The 24,100-nt window shown below is 42.9% G+C and overlaps 1 protein-coding gene across 2 annotated transcripts in view; it reads left to right on the plus strand.

Annotated features, from left to right (window-relative positions):
- The first annotated feature begins 3,079 nt into the window (after positions 1 to 3,079).
- The window catches only part of LOC120063158 (homeobox protein cut-like 2), a 121,170-nt gene continuing 100,149 nt past the window's right edge, over positions 3,080 to 24,100 (plus strand). For both annotated transcript variants that reach the window (XM_039013353.1, XM_039013354.1), the window contains exon 1: positions 3,080 to 3,172. In XM_039013353.1, coding sequence (XP_038869281.1) covers positions 3,110 to 3,172 — 63 coding nt within the window. In that variant the 5' untranslated portion in view covers positions 3,080 to 3,109. The remainder of the gene's footprint in view (positions 3,173 to 24,100) is intronic.

A 24,100-nucleotide genomic window follows, 5' to 3' on the forward strand; every position in this document is an offset into this window, starting at 1 on the left:
TAGTCTATGGTGTACAGAGAGTCAAGTAAGATGGAAATAAATAAATTACTGTATGTTATTAAATATGTCTGCAGCCTCACTGGGCTTACAAACCCCTTCATGTAACCAGAGGCAGGTTTTCCAGAGCTGTCACCATGGAATTTATATGTGAAATATAACTGTGCTTCAAAGATGATGAACATGAATGCCTGCATGGTATATCACTTTCCTGTTCGTTGTTCTTGTGTCTAGCTGTGTTCTTCAAAAGTAGGCTACCACTGAAGAACAGTATGTTAATACACACTTTTGTAACCCCTCAGATACCATAAGCTATACATACTCTTTTAACATCTTAATTCATAATTTAATCAAAATTCAGACCCTAATCCAGTAATTGACTTTATAAGCACGTTCACCTTTTAAACCCTAAGGGCACTTTTCAGAGCATTTGTGTCAATTTGTCAATAACATCAATCATATGCTTTTTTTTTAGGTAGGGTACGAAGTGCTTCCCATAAAGTGCATTCGTAAAGTATTCATACCCCTTGACTTTTTCCACATTTTGTTACGTTACAGCCTTTTCCTAAAATGTATTAAATTGATTTTTCCCCCTCATCAATCTACACACAATAGCCCATAATGACAAAGCAAAAATATATTTTTTGAATTTTTTGCAAATGTATTAAATTTAAAATACTGAAATATCACATTTACATAAGTATTCAGACCCTTTACTCAGTACTTTGTTGAAGCACCTTTGGCAGCGAATACAGCCTTGAGTCGTCTTGGGTATGAAGCTACAAGCTTGGTACACCTGTAATTGGGGAGTGTCTCCCATTCTTCTTCGTAGATCCTCTCAAGCTCTGTCAGGTTGGATGTGGAGCGTCGCTGCACAGCTATTTTCAGGTCTCTCCAGAGATGTTTGATCGGGTTCAAGTCCGGGCTCTGGCTGGGCCACTCAAGGACATTCAGAGACTTGTCCCGAAGCCACTCCTGCGTTGTCTTGGCTGTGTGCTTAGGGTCGTTGTCCTGTTGGAAGGTGAACCTTCGCCCCAGTCTAAGGTCCTGGGCGCTCTGGAGCAGGTTTTCATCAAGGAGCTCTCTGTACTTTGCTCTGTTCATCTTTCCCTCTATCCTGACAAGTCTCCCAGTCCCTGCCGCTGAAAAACATCCCTACGGCATGATGCTGCCACCACCATGCTTCACCGTAGGGATGGTGCCAGGTTTCCTCCAGACGTGACGCTTGGCATTCAGGCCAAAGAGTTCAATGTTGGTTTCATCAGACCAGAGAGTCTTGTTTCTCATGGTCTGAGAGTCTTTAGGTGCCTTTTGGCAATCTTCAAGCAGGCTGTCCTGTGCCTTTTACTGAGGAGGGGCTTCCGTCTACCATAAAGGCCTGATTGGTGGAGTGCTGCAGAGATGGTTGTCCTTCAGGAAGGTTCTCTCATCTCCACAGAGGAACTCTGGAGCTCTGTCAGAGTGACCATTGGGTTCTTGGTCATCTCCCTGACCAAGGCCCTTCTCCCCCGATTGCTCAGTTTGTTTGAGCGGCCAGCTCTGGTGGTTCCAAATTTCTTCCATTTAAGAATGATGGAAGCCGCTGTGTTCTTGGGGACCTTCAATACTGCAGACATTTTTTGGTACCCTTCCCCAGATCTGTGCCTCGACACAATCATGTCTCGGAGCTCTACAGACAATTCCTTCGACCTCATGGCTTGGTTTTTGCTCTGACATGCACTGTCAACTATGGGACCTTATATAGACAGGTGTGTGCCTTTCCAAATCATGTCCAGCCAATTGAATTTACCACAGGTGTACTCCAATCCAGTTGTAGAAACATCTCAAGGATGATGAATGAAAACAGGATGCACCTGAGCTCAATTTTGAGTCTCATAGCAAAGGGTCTGAATACTTATGTAAATAAGGTATTTATGTTTTCAATTTTATACATTTGCAAAAATGTCTAAAGACTTGTTTTCACTTTGTCATGATGTGGTATTGTGTGTAGATTGATGAGGAAAAACATGTATTTAATCCATTTTAAAATAAGGCTGTAACATAACAAAATGTGGAAAAGTCAAGGGGTCTTAATACTTTACAAATGCACTCTATGCCTTTGTTTTTACCAGTATGTATCCCAGATAGATAGGGCTACTTGTATTTTGTCTATGCCTGCATTATAGGCCTACCCACTTTTTCTGAGACCCAGTTAACCCACCATACACCAGCCACTGTTCAGAGATCAAATATAGATCCAGTTGTTAGATTGATCCATTCATTTTCACATATGAATTAATATTAATAATAAAAAAACATATTTTGTATGGAAATGTGAAATATATATAATCGGTGACAGCAATAGGCCTATATGTAGGAATCATTTAGCAAAGTTTAGACAGTGGAAGGTTAGTTAAAGTTATTATGAAGTTATTATTTCAAATTAGGCAAACTATATAAGCAGTTTTGCAGTATTATTTCACATTTTGACATTGGCACAGAGTAAACAATTTTGTATTAGTTCACCAGCGTAGGTGGATGCATTCGCAATGGTTACGATCTGCGCCGCTTGTTTCTGATGAGCAGAAATACAAATGCACTTCATGGGTTTAGATTTTTCAGTGCATAGCCTAGTCTATCCATTCACTGTTATTTGTAGCATAAGCTAATGGAAGGAGAGGTGTAAACATACATAGAGGTAGACTATGTTAGGACTCATGATATGGAGGCAACTGTTTTATTCATACTATTGTAGACGGATTTCCATAAACACAATATGCATAGGTCACATTGTTGTTCTCTTCCCCTTTTCCAGACGGTTGTGGTCAACCCCTTACGTCAGTATTGATAACTTTGCCAAACCAAAATCAAGTGCAATTGTCCAGTTAATATCCGGGACTGCACAAATGCATGGATATTCTTTTTTTTATGTAGAAAAGAACACTCGGGGTCCACCGGGATATCACTGCTTTTTAACAAACATATTTGTGTTAGTTCAGTGGACGTTCATGTGTTCATTATTATTTTTGTTCAAGTAGAACGAGTAGCCTTATCGTAAACGTTGTTAGCGAGGGGAATCCAGCCCACATATTTATTGCAGCCGCTGAAAAAAAATCTCTTCAATATCCCCAAGATGGCCGCCGATGTGGGATCGATGTTTCAATATTGGAAGAAATTTAATCTACGGCGGCTTCAGGTTAGTGTTATCCTTTACCCTTCTGGTTATATCTGTTCATATAACATTATGTACTTTAAAATTATGTGAACTGTGTAAACTGTGGACGAATTGAGAAAGAAATCGGCGGCGTTGCATTGATAGTTATTAGAAATTGATCCTCTTCTGCCTTTGTTCAGTTCAATCATTGATCAGCGATGGAGCACCGACCATAGAGTAGCACAGGCGCACTGTATAGCCTCCGCTCTGCGTTCACCGCTGGGATCAACACCACCGACTTAACCCTTATATTTTTTATACGATTCTCTCTTTATAGTGCTCATCATGGTGTAGATAGAGAACGGAAACTTTTTATGCCCTCATGAATTTAGCTCCGAGGACATAACTTTTTACCAGCTTAATGTTTTATTCTATTTGTACATGATGGTCGTGCATTCTACTGCACCTATTTAGCGACATTTGGTTCGACTTTATTTTCTATGTATGATAAAAATGTTGTCTTTCGTTTTTGATATAAATCAACTTTGTTTGCACAATTAGATTGATGAAAGTTTTTTTCTGTTCATCTGCTAAATAATCTTGATCGCTTATTCAAGCTATATAACCAGGCTAATTGATTGTCTGTTTGTTATTTCTCTTTTAGACTATAACCCAATCAGAAAACTAGAAGATAGGCTTAGTCTACCTATGATGTTATCATGTAGGCTATTTAGGCTATTGGCCATTCCGGTGGTGCGCGTTGAAACATGCGTGTAAAATGATTATAGTGTGTAGACTATAGATGCAGGCTAAATGCAAAGCGTGATCAATGATCAATAGTCAGACATCTGAATGATGTTTTTACAAAATAGACAGCCCATATTTTGACTTGGTTATCACAAAGTTGTCAATGATCCAGTCGGTTTTACAAACTTGTCTAGTAAATTGACAAATAGTTTCACAATATATTGCTGGCTTCCTATATAGCATATGTTATAGCGTTTATAATGAACCGGTTTCAATAACATTTCGGTAACACTTGACATCACTAAAAAGCCACAGTGTTGACGATGTAATTCGCCTATCTGTGCGTCTCAGTACGAAAGAAGGTTTTCAGTTTTCAGCCCCGTTCCCTTATCTCAAGCCGCATTGTGAGCACTAGCCTATTCGGGCAAGGACTGTGTAATTGTATTCCCCGCTAATGTTTGTAAATCAGGCTCGGCCAGCGCAAGGGCACTGTCTGCCGTATGATTGATGTTCTGTAACATGAGAAATGACAGGAGCATGGCAAGTCAGGTCCTGCGGAAAAGCCTACGGAGAAGAAATCAGAGCTGATTGTTATTCTGCCCCCCAATCGCTAGACTACTCATATAGTCGGGGATCCAAAGGGCGAGTTGAGCTATGTTGTGTTACGTAGGGGTTCATTCACATCTTGCCTGTTAGCCTACAAAATAGCATGCTTTTACATCATTCGTTTGCTGCAACCCTGTATTAGTGGCCAATGTTAGAATCAAATGTCCAATGTAAGGACCGTTTTTCAGGTTTCAGCAGACTAATTAAAATGAGAAAATTCAATTTTTCCTACCTGAACGAGGTCTGAAAGCTTTTGTGCTAAGATTAGCTCAAAAATAAAGTATTTCCAACCAAAAAGATCCAGATATCTATGACAACGTTGAGGAATGTCACTGATCTTCTGTGTAACATAGTAATTCTAACTTATGTTATTTTTACTACTACATTGAAATTGATTAGTGCATTGTTGGGTTTAGAGCTGTCAAGAAAGGCATTTCACTGTACTTGTGCACATTACCTTAACTTGAAAACTTAATGTTTATAATGCAAGGTTGAAAAGAAGAACATGTCTAACGTGTGGTTTCTGAATAATATTACTCAATAGAAACATCTTGAAAATCCCAATATTGATGTCAGTCATGTTGGAGTTTCTGTAGTGAAGAAAACACTTTAGAATCTATAGAAATGACTATAAAACATATATATATATTATATCAGTGTACATATATATATATATATATACACACTGAGTGTACAAAACATTAAGAACACCTTCCTAATATTGAGTTGCAGTCACATTTAACAAGTGACATCAATAAGGGATCATATTTTTCACCTGGATTCACCTGGTCAGTCTATGTCATGGAAAGAGGTGGTGTCCTTCTACACTCAGTGTATATTGTAGCTCTATACCTACAGTCGTTTATGAATTATTCTATTAATCAACTGTCACTGACAGAAATTATTTCCCCATAACATTTAGGCTGCAATTTATATGTCTGTCCAGGGTCAAAATCATCTTATATTTTGTGCATTGCTAGTTTGATGCCATGGTTTTCCATAATTGTCAAGGTCGTATTTGCATATTGACAATTTGAAATTCAATTCATATTATAAAGGATACCAGTGGCAATCTATATCTGGAGATCACCACCAGCAAAGGGTAATAACGTGCTTATAAACTAAGTGAGACATAATTGAAGCTCAGGGGAGATCTTTTAGTTTATTCTTGCTCATTGGTATACCGATGCCATAGGAAAAAAACGTCACATGGCATGTTACATTATCAGAGTACCTTCATTGTGGCTTCATTTCAATTCACCATCCTGATGTCTATTTTAAAGAACATTGCTATGAATCATCTATTCCAGATCAAAGTGTGACATGCCCCTCTGATCACAGACAGACTTTAATCCATCACCCTTTCAGTGCTATTATCAATATCAACAAACAGGATTGTGAAATATACCATGTCTATGAACTACATTTCTGTGGTAGAATAGTCTGAGATGAATGATTCATCCACAGCTTTGTAAAAACAGGACAGGGAAAGTGAGAGCATGGAAGTGGAGTGACCTTGGTTCTCGCTGGCCGCAGGTCACATGGCCATTGCCGCGGTAATCATTCACACCAGCCAGATGGCATTTCTGTTGGCGACCATGGAAAAGGACGGGTCAGGAGCTGTCCTGCCAGCTCCTGCCAGGCCCAAGCCAATTCTCAGCCAATAGGGAGAAAGCCCAGGAGATCATTCAGCCAGTAGGGAGCATTCTCAGACCCAAGGTGAGGTCCGACTACAAGAGGACACAGTTTACGAGAAGTTATTACATTGTAATAACATTGTGCATTGTATTCGTATATAAAGTCACACATTAGCTCTCCAAAATAGAATTGAGGAAATATCATGTATTTAGAAGATTATTTCTTTAAAGTAATCAACTATCAATCAGGTACATTTTGAAGTGTAATGCAATGCGGTTTTTCAAAGTTTCAAGTAAGCGTATCCAAATGTACTCACTAACTTTAGTTTAATATCATTACTGTGGTCCCAGTTTATATTCAATTCATTCGAGGATCCCTCTGTTGTCTTAAAGTGATATAATTCTGTGTTCATTTTATATGGTTTATTAGCAATATGCTTTTTTGATGCCATTTTCCAGCCCCATGCATCTCCATACTCTTCTCTCCATCATTCTCTGAGGGATTGAGTCTAGATCAGGAACAAAAGGCTGTGATTGTTCTACATTTAGCATGACTCAGGCACTCTCGTGTCAGCTCTAATCCACAGACAGAGACAACAGTATTGCCAAACAGTGAAATTGCTTTGCATCCTGTGAGCCTGGCTGCTTTCTCTGTACGCTGTTTGCTAGCAGCTCCCGCCCCCCTAAACCCAACCCTGCAATCTGAAATTGGCTGTGAAAACAGCTCTCTGTTTCTCTTTCATTCATGCTTTAATACTTTTGTTTTTGTAACACTAGGCGCTACCATAATCTAATAATTTACCGGAAATGCCAGGTCTAGGGCACTATAGGGTTGAAAGGAGGGTTAGGATTTGTGTCCTGAGAAAACTGTGTCCAATGAGTGATCTATAAAGGAGGGGAGGGGGGAATAGCTCCTGAGGCATCCATTGATAGCCTCAACAACAAACAGCATGGGCAACCCAGGGGGTGGAGACAGAGCCCCAGGGAATGCAATGAGAAAATGCACACAAAGACAGACACACTCTTGCACACACATACATGCACACCTGTGCACTTTTTTATATATTTTATTTAACCTTTATTTAACTAGGCACGTCGGTTAATAACAAATTCTTATTTACAAGACGGCCTACCCCGGTCAAACCCTAACCCGGACGAGACTTGGCCAATTATACACCGCTCTATGGTACTCCCAATCATGTCCGGTTGTGATACAGCCTGGAATCGATCCAAGGTCTGTAGTGATGCCTCTAGCACTGAGATGCAGTGCTTTATCCGCTTCGCCACTCGGGAGCCCCACTTACCTCCTCCATAGGGTACATATTAATCACGTAAGGACAGCCATACTCATGCACGCAAGGTAATGCAGATGTGCAGATTTTTATTGACTCACTCCCACATACAAACACATGCAGAGTCAGAGATGGATGCTAAGCTTTGAAGCTGACCTCAAATGCTAAACAAAATGTTACTAGAGTAAGGGGAAGATATGTCCATCCCTTTAGAGCTGTCACTGCCATCTCCTCTTTGACTGACCTCTCTCAAAAGGCCTCAGTGGATTAAGCATAATTTTAAAAAGCAGTGGGACATAAGCTGCAGCATCACCACCACAGGTCTGTGTTGCATCCCGTACCCTGCTAGATAAACATTCTTCAAACATGCTTTCACACCTCCTCCTCATTGGGAGATATCAGAAGGTTAACGTCTGTCATGGTCTCGTTTACCATAAGCCCCTCTCTTATTCTTTGACAGTGAATACAAAGCAAATAAGAATATAGATAGCTTTTACAGGACTAGCTGGGGTAAATTGAGTTGTGAAATCCAGGAGCCATAACACGGGTACATAAAATGCAGGCAACATTTGAGAGAGAGAAGTGAAACTGACTTCAGTATTAAGCTGTTTAACCTCTATGTAGCATTAGTGGTAGAGACTTCAAAGCAGATGCTTCAGCATTTGGAGCGGAATGACAAATGGGTTTAGAGACAGCTACGGTGAGCATTCCCACAGAAAGAGTAGACCTGTCATTAATGTCAGCTTAATCACTTTGACCTTCCTTCAAGCAGATTTCCATACCCGCCATCCACTGCCATTTTGCCTCATTCATCTCCCTGTTTGCAGAATAAGTACACTCGGTTTGTTATGGGTGCGTGAGGATGTCTTTGTAATGATGATAAGTTCATGCTTTCACTAAACTCGAAGTAGGCTTTCTTTTTTGAACGGTGTGATACAATTTCTAACAAGGATCTACATTTGGATATTATTATTATTAAGAATCATAGATTAGTTTCTGATCATCTGTTCATGACCCTTAGGATTCTCTTCCGGTGTCTCACCCTCTGCTTTAGCATTCAGACCTACCTAAAAGCCCTATCCTATCCAAAGCCTGCACCCCAATTTTTCAGCAGTAATCCCCATTTGGTAGTTGACAGTGCTTTCTCGCAAAAGGCATGATCTATTTCATGTTCCTGTTTCTTTTATTCCGCTGCTCCTAGACTGAAGCAATTTCATTGCAGGAGTAAATAACCAGGTTTAACAAAACTTCAGGGACACATTACTCTGCAGGAGGCAGGCTCTTCTTCCTTAGCACTGCGTCAGGCAAGCGGGCGAGGGGAGACGGAAGATTCAGGGGAGAGGTAATGGCTCATCGGTATGGGTATAAATCTGTGTCCTCTCTCCCTGCTGACAGCCAGTCCCCTGCCCAGCGAGTCCATATTGAGCGGTGTCTCTACAGTGGCCCCTCTTTATTTGTTTTGACTGTGACGGCATTGCAGACGTATTGAACACCAAGCCTTTCTTTTTCATTTTACTGAGCTTATATTGAATCCCCTCAATTCTCCTCCGTTCTCTCTATCTTTCTCTCTCTCGTCCCTATTCCACCCTTCCTCTGCTGTATTTGTCAGGGCTTTAGTGGCTTTAATTCATTCCCTCTATTGTCCATTTTGTCCTTCAGGGATAAAAAAAAGAAGGAACCCTGGTTTTTGTGTGAGAGCTGGGCTTTGTATGGTGTATGATGTGTGGTGGTGATGCTGGCGGGCCTGTTCTGTTGTGCAGCGGAGGTGAGCATAGTGTGAAGGGTGCTCCTGGGCCCCTAAGCTCATGAGATCAATGCTTCCCTGCTCTTCTCAAGGGTCTCTATGGGGATCCCGGGGCTCTTATTATGTGTCTTTGCTCAAAGTGTTTACTGGAGAGGAGGAATACGGTGGGCTCTGCGCTGTACATCTTTCTAGGGCCCATTTGTCCTCATTTAAACAGAAGAGGGAAGACCTGAGAAAAGATGGTCCCTCTCTTTCAATGGTTCTTTTGAGAATCCAAACTGCGTTTGTTATCGCTAAGCAGATGTCCTCCATTTTATAGAAATAATACAAAAGGTGGGTTACAGCAAAAACAGATGGATCAGGCTTGTTATGTTAGCCAGTCCTGTCTTTGTGCAGCTGCTACCCCCGCTCCAGTTAATTACTATCTTATTCATCTCCAACAATGGGAGCAGGATAGAATAAATCTGAGAAGAGTTCTGCTTTTTTACTACGAAAGGTGCAGACTGGGACCGTGAAGCGAGCGAGTGGCTTTAAGAGGAACAGTTTATCATTTTTAATGGAGAGGAACAGGAAGTGTAGACGTGAAGCGCTGCTCTATGATTAATACACCGCCTCACTCGAGAAAAAGAGAGACCAAGTCTATCTCTCCATCCAGGCTACTGTTTCCCTGACGCCACTACTGCTCTTGTCATATCTCTTCTTTGGTGATTTCTGCTTTTTATAAAGTCATGAGGAAAATGCATTTGTCTTGTCGCTGAACTTCCATCTAAGTAACAGTTAACATGGGAGAAGATATCTTTCTGCTACTCGCCATACAAATGTAGACTAAACAATAGTGTCTTTCATTCATTCATTGGGTCCTTGATTGATGTCTTGCTCTGTCTATGAACATTGATGGGTTTTAAGATGTATTCGCTTTAGTGGGTAAATGGAGACTCAGCTTAGACTGATTGCCCCCTCACATTTGGCTCCTTTACCTTTTTCTAATTGATTGCTTTTGGCCTAAGTAGTCGAACAACATAGACCGCAAATGTACATTAAAAAAAGTGAATGTGTTTCATAAGGATTTATTTATAGTGTGTTTCCTTAATGATCTGACTGATGAAGTCACTATGTCCTGAGGGATGAAAGAGAGCAATGTCCCAGAGATCAGTTCTACCCCCAACATAGCCATGCTCCCCGCTCCCCATTCCACACGCCTTCGTTTCCATGCAACCACTTCTTTTGGAATCGCAACTGATGTCATTCTTCTGTTGTCACTTTCTAATTTATTTTGGTGGCGGAGGACGTTGGGGGTATTGATTGTGTGTTGCGACTGTGTTAGCAGCTCTGCGCGTGTGTAAAGTAGGCCCTAAGGCAGTCTCTCTTTCTGCTAGTTTCAAGGTGGCTCCTGAACTCTCTAATCGGAATTAAATATGCAATCTTTCATGGCAACAGGGTCACTGTTTTTGCATTATAATGTGGTCACAGACTCCCCCCCCCCTCAGTTAAAACAAAGGGACTGTTCAGACATTTTGAATCGTAATTAAAAATAAAATAAAGGAGAAGAAGAACAAAGAGCAGAATTGAATCGCTCCTTTTCAATTTCCCTTGTTAGTCTCTTACTGCATTCCCCTATAGTTTTTCCCCTTTCCAGATTAATTTGATATATTATCTCTCTCTTGCTGTCTCTCTTGCTCCCTCTCTCTCTTGCTCCCTCTCTCTCTTGCTCCCTCTCTCTCTTGCTCCCTCTCTCTCTTGCTCCCTCTCTCTCTTGCTCCTTCTCTCTTTCGCTCCCTCTCTCTCTCCCTCTCTCCCTCTCTCGCTCCCTCTCTCCCTCTCTCGCTCCCTCTCTCGCTCTCTCGCTCCCTCTCTCGCTCTCTCACTCCCTCTCTCTCTCTGGCTCGCTCCCTCCCTCTCTCACTCTCTTTCTCTCTCGCTCCCTCCCTCTCTCCCTGTCTCGCTTCCTCATTCTCTCTCTCGCTCCCTCCCTCTATCTCTCGCTCCCTCCCTCTCTCGCTCCCTCCCTCTCGCTCTTGCTCCCTCTCTTGGTCTCTCGCTCACTCTCTCTCTCGCTCACTCTCTCTCACTCCCTCTCTTGCTCTCTCTACCTCTCTCGTTCTCTCTCCCTCGCTCTCGCTCTCTCACTCCCTCTCTCGCTCTCTCTACCTCTCTCTCTCTCTCTCTCTCTCTCGCTCCCTCTCTCCCTCTCTCTCTCGCTCCCTCCCTCTCGCTCTTGCTCCCTCTCTCGGTCTCTCGCTCACTCTCTCTCTCGCTCACTCTCTCTCACTCCCTCTCTCGCTCTCTCTGCCTCTCTCGTTCTCTCTCCCTCACTCTCTCTCTCTCTCTCTCTCTCTCTCTCTCTCTCTCTCTCTCTCTCTCTCTCTCTCTCTCTCTCTCTCACTCCCTCTCTCTCTGGCTCGCTCCCTCTCTCTTTCTCTCTCTCTCTCCCCCCCTCTCTCTCGCTCCCTCCCTCTCGCTCTTGCTCCCTCTCTCGCTCTTGCTCCCTCTCTCGGTCTCTCGCTCACTCTCTCTCACTCCCTCTCTCGCTCTCTCTACCTCTCTCTACCTCTCTCGTTCTCTCTCCCTCGCTCTCGCTCTTTCTCTCTCTCTCTCTCTCTCTCTCTCTCTCTCTCTCTCTCTCTCTCTCTCTCTCTCGCTCTTGCTCCCTCTCTCGGTCTCTCTCTCTCTCTCTCGGTCTCTCTCTCTCTCTCGGTCTCTCTCTCGGTCTCTCTCTCTCTCTCTCTCTCTCTCTCTCTTGCTCCTTCTCTCTTTCGCTCCCTCTCTCTCTCCCTCTCTCCCTCTCTCGCTCCCTCTCTCCCTCTCTCGCTCCCTCTCTCGCTCTCTCGCTCCCTCTCTCGCTCTCTCACTCCCTCTCTCTCTCTGGCTCGCTCCCTCCCTCTCTCACTCTCTTTCTCTCTCGCTCCCTCCCTCTCTCCCTGTCTCGCTTCCTCATTCTCTCTCTCGCTCCCTCCCTCTATCTCTCGCTCCCTCCCTCTCTCGCTCCCTCCCTCTCGCTCTTGCTCCCTCTCTTGGTCTCTCGCTCACTCTCTCTCTCGCTCACTCTCTCTCACTCCCTCTCTTGCTCTCTCTACCTCTCTCGTTCTCTCTCCCTCGCTCTCGCTCTCTCACTCCCTCTCTCGCTCTCTCTACCTCTCTCTCTCTCTCTCTCTCTCGCTCCCTCTCTCCCTCTCTCTCTCGCTCCCTCCCTCTCGCTCTTGCTCCCTCTCTCGGTCTCTCGCTCACTCTCTCTCTCGCTCACTCTCTCTCACTCCCTCTCTCGCTCTCTCTGCCTCTCTCGTTCTCTCTCCCTCACTCTCGCCCTCTCTCTCTCTTTCTCTCTCTCTCTCTCTCTCTCTCTCTCTCTCTCTCTCTCTCTCACTCCCTCTCTCTCTGGCTCGCTCCCTCTCTCTTTCTCTCTCTCTCTCTCTCTCTCTCTGTCTCTCTCTCTCCCCCCCTCTCTCTCTCGCTCCCTCCCTCTCGCTCTTGCTCCCTCTCTCGGTCTCTCGCTCACTCTCTCTCACTCCCTCTCTCGCTCTCTCTACCTCTCTCTACCTCTCTCGTTCTCTCTCCCTCGCTCTCGCTCTTTCTCTCTCTCTCTCTCTCTCACTCTCTCTCTCTCACTCCCTCTCTCTCTCTCTCTCTCTCTCTCTCTCCCTCCCTCTCTCGCTCTTGCTCCCTCTCTCGGTCTCTCTCTCTCTCGGTCTCTCTCTCGGTCTCTCTCAGTCTCTCTCTCTCTCTCTCTCTCTCTCTCTCTCTCTCTCTCTCTCTCTCTCTCTCTCTCTCCTCTGCGGTTTTCCCCAGACAGGTTCTACAGTGTTTTAGAGGGGATGGATTTAATTGCTCTGTGGGGATTGGTTGGCTGTACCGGGCTCGGCTGTTTAATTAGTGTACCCTGCCGGGATTGGTTTAATGCTTCATGATCTTGAAATTGTCTGATTGTTCAGCCCTCAGGGGACTCTCTCTGCCTACGTAGGCCAGCAGGTTTAGCTAAACGTTGCTCCAGGCTTCTGCAGGATGGGGCTGGAGGAAGAAAACCCTGAAGAGAAGAGCAGGAATAGGGAGGTTTAAACCTAAGGGCCATGGCCTTTATTATGACACCAGTGGACCTATTGCTGAACAGGGCAGCATTTAAGGCGCATCCCTTACCCTAGGTGCTCTCTCTCCTCACATTAAGAGTTGTAGCTTTAGGCAGCATGACCGTCTTTGCACAGAGGATGAGTTCATGTTGCTCTCAAATTGCATGTGTGTGCATAATATGAAGCACATTTTTGGAGTGACTGAGGAATTTTGTGGTGCATGAATGTTATATATATATATATATATATATATATATATATATATATATATATATATATAGCACATGCTCATTATCCATAGCCATACTACACACAAAACAACTGTGATTTACACCACATATTTACAACTTGCTTGCAATGCTTGTGTATAAAATGTGTATTTAGGACACATTTGACATTGGTTGTTGTATTTTGTCTATTACTGTTTTCCCAGTGTTTTGAATGTTGATCGTGCGTCTCCCCCACCTTTCTCTTTGTTGTGACATCGCCATCAGGAGAACCCACGTGGATCTCTGAGTTATGTGCAGAGTCACTTTGAGGGAAAGAGATGTGGAAATTGCATTTGTGTAAATGGGAGAGATGTGTGTCCTGTATAGCCTGGGATGCCCTTGGTTGGGTTCAATCATGGCAGGGATGTTGACCTCAACAGTAAATGTTCTTGGCATCAGATGCAGGATAAGCAGAGAGCGCGTGCAGTGGCAGAGAGTGGGAGTAAATAGGCCTATACCTATTGAAGGCTGAACTCATTCCGCTTCATCAAGCACTCTCTCTCTCTCAAAGAACTCAACCTTGAAGTTCATGAATCTCTTTTGGATGATATTATAAATATGCCGCTCAACACCAACCTGGACTTTATTGTCTATTTGTCCTCTCAATTGACAATGGCTTGATGCTTGAGTACACTTTCATCTGGGAGCAGTCCGTTTGTGAATATGAACTTACTCCCCTCTCTGCCGTTGCTACTTTGACTTGATATGTGTTTTGCTGTTGTTGATCGGCTAATCTCAGGAATACACAGGGGGGGGTTGTAGTCTCCACTGGCTGTTTCTCCTGTAGTTGCTCATCCCTTAGAGAGAGAGGGCGGGATACACTGGAACATGGTCGCCAAGGTGATAGATAGAACTCATGGTGATGGGACGGTTGCCAACAGTGTACCCCACCCTTGTGCCTCACCCTCTCGCCCTGATTACTGAATGACTCTCTGCCGTGGTGGGGGTGCCACTCTAGCTGTTTTAATTGTCTGTGTGATGATAAGGGGGTAAGTGTATGGAGTCAGTAATCAAGGGGGTTGCCCAGGCGAGCTTTTGAATTCCTCCTAGTGAACATCATTTGAAGAGCTATCCTCTAATTTGATTTATTCAGTTATGTTTGATATGAAGTGAACTCTCTCTACAGCTGAGTGATTTTTATTTAGATAGCACGTGGCGGTAGACGGCACCATTAAAACATATTGCAAATACCAATAGAAATGATCAGCAGCCGGTCATTGTTTCGTTCGGTTTATGTGTTGGCTGAAATATGAAAGGGAGGATGCACCCAGTGTAACCATGTGTGGATCCATGGCAACAGTCAATAACACCAGCTTATTATAAATGCCCCCAAAGAGTTAATGTTCTGGCACCGGTTTTCCTTTAGAGATAAAAGTATTAGTGGACCTTGGCCTCACTGCCCATAGCCTTTTGGGCAGGGTGTGAACCTGGCGTCCGTCTAGACGTGCAGCATCATTAACCCGCTGTGACCTCAGCCACTGATGAATTCGCTCTCACATCCCCTGCAGCCCTGTGCTATGGCCCCTCCTCCCTCCACGGGTGACTCCGCTGGGACCCAGGGCTCCTCTGGACTGGCCATTAGAGCCACTACCCTCCTCTGCCACGCATAAATAGACGTGGTGGCCGTAGCCTCTACTAGACTGCTGAATAATTCAGGGCGTCTGGGCCGTGTCTGGTCCCGGGGTGCTAAGGGACGTGTGCTGCTGGGGTGCATGGTGCAAAGGGCTGTGTGGGGGTGCAGGGGTTAATGACAGGTCTGCCTCTATGTCAGCTGCTGACCCCCCCCCCCCCACTACCCCAACTCCACCCTATGAAAGAATCCTGTTCAGTTTATTAGATTTTTTCGAAATGGATCAATTTTTAATCAGCTTAGCATCTGACTACGGTCAATACCATTGTTGCTGGGAAGACAGTTGCCGGACAGCCATCTTTATTTACAGGAATGTTTTTTTTTTTTTACTGTATGCAGATCCAGAGACAGAAAACGGCTAAGTCAGGCCGTGCACCACTGCAGCAAATCTACCTCTCTCCAGTTTTCCATATTGAAGGTGTAGTAGGGTGTCTATTTCTGTAGGAAAACACAGTAGTGGACAATCATTATTATATGTGTGCGTCCAATAGAGAGGTCTTTATCATATCTGTCTTGGCTTCTCTCAACCATTTGCATGCGCATAAACATTGAGTAGGACTGAGGAGCCAGCGAACTAGCTGTAATACTGCCATCAAATTTTCATAGAGCCATGGGGAGACTCTTAACATGTTAAATAATGAGGCCTATAAACCCGATGTTCAATGCCCACTCCACAACTGCTGTCAGAATCTATTGATGACTCAATATCTACAGAGAAATACGAGTCGTTTTTCATTTCGTTTGCTCTTTTATTATCACTCTTCTCAATTGCTCTCAAATATCGTCTGTGTCTCAGTTTAAGGATGCTTCAGCATAATTCATTATTAAAGTACACATATTGTATTTAAATATGGCATTGTGCAAAGATGAACAATAGTTGGTATCACTTTAAAAGGTTCCTTTCTTACTGACTTGGGAAGCTGTTTTTGAGTCTTTGTGAAACGGTCGTTTTCCTCTATTCACTCTCTGATTCTACAACTGTGGAAGCCAGGCTTTTGAATTCCAAGTTGATTGCATGCCTGGTTTTCTTTTAAAACCTTCTAACTTATTACTTTTGTACCACTATTGAGACATCATTGTTTGACATAGAGAGATATGTGCACTTAGTGTTTAAGTTGAGGAATGGCAGTTGTGAAACTGAAACAGACTTATTTCTTTTGAATCAGACACGACTAAAAATGGACTCTCAGGAAAGGTGTGACATACAGTGCCTTCAGAAAGTATTTACACCTCTTGACTTTTTCCGGTCAGTCAATGTTGTTGTATTACAGCTTGAATTTAGATGTTGTGTAACAGGCCTACACACTATACCCCATCATGTCAAAGTGGAATTATGTTTTTAGAATTCTTTACAAATTAATAAAAAATGAAAAGCTGAAATGTCTTCAGTCAATAAGTATTTAACCCATTTGTTATAACAAGCCTAAATAAGTTCAGGAGTAAAAATGTGCTTAACAAGTCACATAATAAGTTGCATGGACTCATTCTGTTTTTTTGAATGTCTACCTCATCTCTGTACCCCACACATACAATTATCTGTAAGATCCCTCAGTCGAGCAGTGAACACAGATTCAACCACAAAGACCAGAGAGGTTTTCCAATGCCTCGCAAAAAAGGGCATCTATTGGTAGATACAGTTGAAGTCGGAAGTTTACATACACCTTAGCCAAATACATTTTTAACTCAGTTTTTCACAATTCCTGACATTTAATCCTAGTAACAATTCCTCTCTTAGGTCAGTTAGGATCACCACTTTATTTTAAGAATGTGAAATGTCAGAATAATAGTAGAGAGAATGATTTATTTCAGCTTTTATTTCTTTCATCACATTCCCAGTGGGTCAGAAGTTTACATACACTCAATTAGTATTTTGTAGCATTGCCTTTAAAATGTTTAACTTGGGTCAAACGTTTCAGGTAGCCTTCCACAAGCTTCCCACAATAAGTTGGGTTAATTTTGGCCCATTCCTCCTGACAGAGCTGGTGTAACTGAGTCAGGTTTGTAGGCCTCCTTGCTCGCACACACTTTTTCAGTTCTGCCCACACATTTTCCATGGGATTGAAGCCAGGGCTTTGTGATGGCCACTCCAATACCTTGACTTTGTTGTCCTTAAGCCATTTAGCCACAACTTTGGAAGTATGCTTGGGGTCATTGTCAATTTGGAAGACCCATTTGCGACCAAGCTTTAACTTCCTGACTGATGTCTTGAGATGTTGCTTCAATATATTCACATCATTTTCCTTCCTCGGGATGCCATCTATTTTGTGAAGTGCACCAGTCCCTCCTGCAGCAAAGTACCCCCACAACATGATGCTGCCACCCCCGTGCTTCACGGTTGGGATGGTGTTGTTCAGCTTGCAAGCCTCCCCCGTTTTCCTCCAAACATAACGATGGTTATTATGGCCAAACAGTTCTATTTTTGTTTCATCAGACCAGAGGACATTTCTCCAAAAAGTACGATCTTTGTCCCCATGTGCAGTTGCAAACCGTAGTCTGGCTTTTTTTATGGCGGTTTTGGAGCAGTGGCTTCTTCCTTGCTGAGCGGTCTTTCAGGTTATGTCGATATAGGACTCGTTTTACTGTGGATATAGATACTTTGTACCTGTTTCCTCCAGCATCTTCAAGGTCCTTTGCTGTTGTTCTGGGATTGATTTGCACTATTCGCACCAAAGTACGTTCATCTCTAGGAGACAGAACGCATCTCCTTCCTGAGCGGGTATGACGGCTGCGTGGTCCCATGGTGTTTATACTTGCGTACTATTGTTTGTACAGATGAACCTGGTACCTTCAGGCGTTTGAAAATTGCTCCCAAGGATGAAACAGACTTGTGGAGGTCTAGAATTCTGAGTTGTTGGCTGATTTCTTTTGATTTTCCCATGATGTCAAGCAAAGAGGCACTGAGTTTGAAGGTAGGGCTTGAAATACATCCACAGGTACACCTCCAATTGACTCAAATGATGTCAATTAGCCTATCAGAAGCTTCTAAAGCCATGACATAATTTTCTGTAATTTTCCAAGCTGTTTAAAGGCACAGTCAACTTAGTGTATGTAAACTTCTGACCCACTGGAATTGTGATACAGTGGATCATAAGTGAAATAATCTGTCCGTAAACAATAGTTGGAAAAATTACTTGTGTCATGCACAAAGTAGATGTCCTAACCGACTTGCCAAAACTATAGTTTCTTAACAAGAAATTTGTGGAGTGGTTGAAAAATGAGTTTTAATGACTCCCACCTTAGTGTATGTAAACTTCCGACTTCAACTGTAGGTAAAAATAAAAAACAGTTACAGAGTTTAATGGCTGCGATAGGAGAAAACTGAGTTACTCCACAATACTAACCTAAATGACAGAGTGAAAAGAAGGAAGCCTGTACAGAATAAAAAATATTCCAAAACATGCATCCTGTTTGCGATAAGGCACTAAAATAAAACTACAAAAAATGTGGCAAATAAATCAACTTTTTGTCTTGAGGCAAATGTTTGGGGCAAATCCAACACAACACATCACTGAGTACCACTCTTTATATTTTCAAGCATGGTGGTGGCTGCATCATGTTATGGGTATGCTTGTCATCAGCAAGGACGGAATATAGCTAAGCACAGGCAAAATCCTAGAGGAAAACCTGGTTGAGTCTGCTATCCAACAGACACTGGGAGACAAATTCACTTTTCAGCAGGACAATAACCTAAAACACAAGGGCAAATATACACTGGAGTTGCTTACCAAGACGACATTGAATGTTCCTGAGTGGCCTAATTACAGTTTTGACTTAAACCAGCTTGAAAATCTATGGAGAGACTTGAAAATGGCTGCCTAGAAATGATCAACAACCAACTTGACAGAACTTGAATATTTTTTTTTAACAATGATGTGCAAATATTGTACAATCCAGGTGTGTAAAGCTCTTAGAGACTTTCCCAGAAAGACACAGCTGTAATCACTGCCGGAGAGGATTCTAACATGTATTGACTCAGGGGTGTGAATACTTATGCAAATAAGATATTTCTGTATTTAATTTTCAATACATTTTCAAAAATGTCAAAAAACTGGTTTTCACTTTGTCATTATGGGGTATTGTGTGTAGATGGGTGAGATTTTTTATTTATTTCATCCATTTTGATATCAGCCTGTAGCCAACAAAATGTGGAATAAGTCGGTATGAATACTTTCTGAAGGCACTATGTTCAAAATACATTCTCAGTATGCACAGTATTTCAATAGCATCTATCTAACATGCTGCTGACTATCAATTAGATTGTCAATTTCCATTTGTACACACTCTAGAGCACACTGTGTCTCTTCCCACCATGTCACTGCTGATATTTGGTTCCTCTCTTGTGCACCAGCAGTGTGTCTCCATTGTCTGTTTGTCTGCTTAATATGCAAAGGCTTTCATTCAGGGAGTCATTTTGGACCAGTGTAAACGAACCGGCCACAATGATTAGCTGGGGCTGGGTAGCAAGTGTACATCGGTGCATCTAAGTACATTTTGAGCTCATCAACCCTCAGGGCCGGCCCTGAGACTGGTCTGTCAGGTCCACAGAGCATTCTTCAGACACACACTGTTTTTTCAAATTCCTAAACATTGCCATAAGTTTAAATATAAAAGTGAATCTACTCAAAAGGGATATTTGCATAGTTACTTTCACGCATGCATTAAGAGTCTAATAAATGCCCTCAGTCCATTAAATACATCTTTGATTCATACATGTACAGTATGGATATGCCTGTTTTAGATGGCTGGATTGATTCATTGATTACCTAGCTTTTTACCAGTGAGAAGCATTTCCACAAAAGATACAAACACAGTACATTGTCATAGCAACAGCATGTGAATGCGTTAGACAGTAGAGGGTCAGGTGGTTTGTGGATTTCTTGCCAATGGTGATGTTTTTTCATAATATCGATAAGAGAGGAGCCAGTGCCTGAATTTACAGCAAATGAGTAAAGTTGTCTGAATTTACACTGCTGTTTTGTTATTTTTTTTCTATATATGTTTACAAATCGTGCTTCAGGGTGGCACCATAAACGTCCACAGGAAAATAGCAGCCTTATTTATTGGAACATTTTAGCTTCAGTTCAATAGCAGTAGTCTGAGGGCTGGGATACTGAGGGAGTATCTGGAGGAGGAGGAGCCTGGCTTGGCGTCAGCTCCACTGACAAGATCTTATTTACCGTCCAGATCTATGACTCATTTTATGTACTTAATCGTAAAGCACTGAGATTTATCGAAGGGAACGGGACAGTGGGGAATACCCCAGGAGACACACTGATTGAGCCCCTTCTCCCCTGGCCTGCTTCTGGCTGCCTGGCTGCAGCAGGTATAACTGAACTGGAACATGTATGAGCCATTTCTGAGAAGATGGGAAGAGCATTTGACTGCAGATGAGGAAGTCCATATTTCTGGCAGATATGGACAGCTGATTTCTCATCTAATAAAGCAGAGGGTCGTAAAAATCGGATAGGTTTATGGTGGGCTGCAGTGACCCCAGCAGTGCTAACAATGCATTGGCTAACTGGGCTGTCTGAGTGTGGGGTGCAGGGATGGGTGGATGACCACTGGACAGAATGCCCTACTTCCTGCCATTGTTAAAGTCATGTGTTTAGGCTACTATCTTCTCTGGTGGGCTTTCATTTCTGCAGACTGCAGGCCTCTCATCTGCACTATAAAATAAGGTCTTTGGATGATTGACTTTGTCTCATTGTTCTGGTTGTTTCATGGATGGAAAATGTAGATACTGTAAATTAGACTAGATTTACTACATGGAAATGTATAGAGAAATTGACTAACTCTGTATTCAGGAAGACATAAAACCAATGACTAAGACTTAAAGTAGCCTGGTCAATTCAATAAATGCTAGCAAGGGTTAGTAAACTTCCAGTTTGGGGCGGCAGGTAGCCTAGTGGTTAGAGTGTAGGGGCGGCAGGTAGCCTAGTGGTTAGAGTGTAGGGGCGGCAGGTAGCCTAGTGGTTAGAGTGTAGGGGCGGCAGGTAGCCTAGTGGTTAGAGTGTAGGGGCGGCAGGTAGCCTAGTGGTTAGAGTGTAGGGGCGGCAGGTAGCCTAGTGGTTAGAGTGTAGGGGCGGCAGGTAGCCTAGTGGTTAGAGTGTAGGGGCGGCAGGTAGCCTAGTGGTTAGAGTGTAGGGGCGGCAGGTAGCCTAGTGGTTAGAGTGTAGGGGCGGCAGGTAGCCTAGTGGTTAGAGTGTAGGGGCGGCAGGTAGCCTAGTTGTTAGAGTGTAGGGGCGGCAGGTAGCCTAGTGGTTAGAGTGTAGGGGCGGCAGGTAGCCTAGTGGTTAGAGTGTAGGGGCGGCAGGTAGCCTAGTGGTTAGAGTGTAGGGGCGGCAGGTAGCCTAGTGGTTAGAGTGTAGGGGCGGCAGGTAGCCTAGTGGTTAGAGTGTAGGGGTGGTAGGTAGCCTAGTGGTTAGAGTGTAGGGGTGGCAGGTAGCCTAGTGGTTAGAGTGTAGGGGCGGGAGGTAGCCTAGTGGTTAGAGTGTTGGACTTACAACCGAAAGGCTGACAAGGTAAAATTCTGTCATCCTTCCCCTGAACAAGGCAGTTAACCCACTGTTCCTAGGCCGTCATTGAAAATAAGAATTTATTCTTAACTGGCTTGCCTAGTTAAATAAAGGTAAAATAAATAAATATAAATAAAACTTCCAACCTGTTCCATTCCATTCACTAGTTTGGTGTAATTTAGATCTGTCCACAAATTTAGTTTGAAAACATTGATTAAGTAATGTGTGAAAACGATCCACAGTGGCGTGACTCTCTCTCTATCATTCCATACTACACTATGCCTAGTAGTGACGGGGGGAAAAATCGATACAGTTACATATCGGGATATTATTTTTGACGATATATCTTGTCTTTTTGACTATATTCTTTTTGCGCTAGTTTGCTGTACCTGCACCAGAACGCTAGTGTTTTTCCATCTTCTTTTTAAATAGTGAGCCAATTTGTTTTCAGCATTTTTATTTCCATGACTGATCAAAACTCATTTTCTCATGGCTCTCTCTTGTCTCTGCAGCAGACAAATAGTGAGTAATATGTTTGGAACATTGAATCTTAACAAAATCACAGTATCGAATCACGTTACATATAGAATCGTGAAAATCGCAACACATACCGTATTGGCACCTAAGTATCGTGATAATATCATATTGTGAGGTCCCTGGCAATTCCCAGCCCTAATGTCTAGTAGAAGTGTGAGATAGAACAATAGGGGTTATTGTAATACCGCCTTTGTTCTGACACGTGCTCTCTCAGACTCAGAGCCTATTTTCTATGCGTGCCGAAAATTAAAATTTAAATATAATTGTTGTGCATGCTGTTTAATCCAATAACCATCTGATGTAACAAACTACTATAATATCTCTCAGCATACTTAATTGGACTGGACTTAGCCCTGTCACTTTTTATTAACCTCTGTTGCAAAGGGAGAAGGGCTTCACTAATCTGCCATTGTTGGGTTTGGCAGTCTGTAGCTAGTGCAAAACAGATTTGGCAGTCAGCACGAAAGTAAAGGCTTTATAATGACGATGGGGCCCAAACTGCTATTTGAGCTTATTAAATCTAATAATGTAATGGCGCTTTGAATTAGGAGGTGAATGGAAGGGGATTGTGGTGATCTGGCAGGGCTTATTTTGGGGGCTGGCTGAGGGTGGGTGTTCCCTTCCTGTGTTCCTTTCTCTCCTACCATTTCGCCCACTTCTCCCACTCGAAATTGGCAAACAATTTAATCCCTAATGGCCTTTAAATCCGAATGTTGTGTCTGTTTGCTAAAATGTTTTGTCTGGTAGAGCCAGTATCCAGTGTATATGTTGGAGATAATTGTATTTTGTCTATTTTGGTAGTGTTGTATCAGAAATGATACATCAGCATTATGAGGAGGTGATTAACTGGGGGAATTCAGTCTCCTGTGACAAGCTGACCTCCTACTGTACACTACATTACAGCAAGGCAGCATCTGCAGCGTCATCACAGCACTTGACTCCTGTGTCCCCTCTGAATGCAATCCTGTAACTTCAACAGAAAGCTGATGGCCAGCTTGCATGCCCTCCTCCTCATCATCCACAGTGGACGAGGTCTCAGCTCGAGATAAAGCAGCAGTTATTTCTCATGTGCTTTGCTCATTTAGTCAGTTTGACTGTTCCACTTATTCAGTGTTTTCTGACTTGCTGAGCTTGAAGGGATCTGAGTGCCATTTCACAGTCAGATCTGAGTTGTGTTGATTGAATTAGACAAAGTCAGAAGATAACTAAGAACCGCAAGGCACTGCAAAACTGTCTGCTCCCAAACTGGTGAAAATGAGACGCTGGGTTATATCAGTTGACACCCTACCTCCTAGAGCTGGAGCCATTTCTCCCCTCCCTTTCATGTTTATCCAAATAGAATTAATCACAAACCCTAAAAATCCTGCTCCTGACAGTGCAAGACATTTGCAAAGCTTTGTTTCCTTCTTTCACATAAGCATTTTATGACTTTAAGCTTCCAACTGTAGTTTAGTATAAACACCAAAGAGGTGTATGTGTCAAAGTGTAATGTGCATGATAAGTACAGCGCCAGGGCTGTTTCTTTCGCTACAGTGGCTTCAGAAAGTATTCACACTTTTTCCACATTTTATTATGTTACAGACTGAATTCAAAATGGATTAAATAGAGATTGTTTTGTTTCTGGCCTACACACAATACCTCATAATGTCAAAGTGGAATTATGTTTGTAGAAATTTTTACAAATGAATTAAAAATGAAAATGTGAAATATCTTGAGTCAATAAGTATTCAACCCCTTTGTTATGGCAAGCCTAAATAAGTTCAGGAGTACACATTTGCTTAACAAGTCACATAATAAGTTGCATTGCCTCACTCTTTGTGAAATAATAGTGTTTAACATCATTTTTTTATGACTACATCATCTCTGTACCCCACACATACAATTATCTGCAAAGTCCCTCAGTCGAGCAGTGAATTTCAAACATAAAGACCAGGG

The sequence above is a fragment of the Salvelinus namaycush genome, chromosome 18 (assembly GCF_016432855.1).
Source record: "Salvelinus namaycush isolate Seneca chromosome 18, SaNama_1.0, whole genome shotgun sequence".
In the NCBI taxonomy this organism is placed as follows: Eukaryota; Metazoa; Chordata; class Actinopteri; order Salmoniformes; family Salmonidae; genus Salvelinus; species Salvelinus namaycush.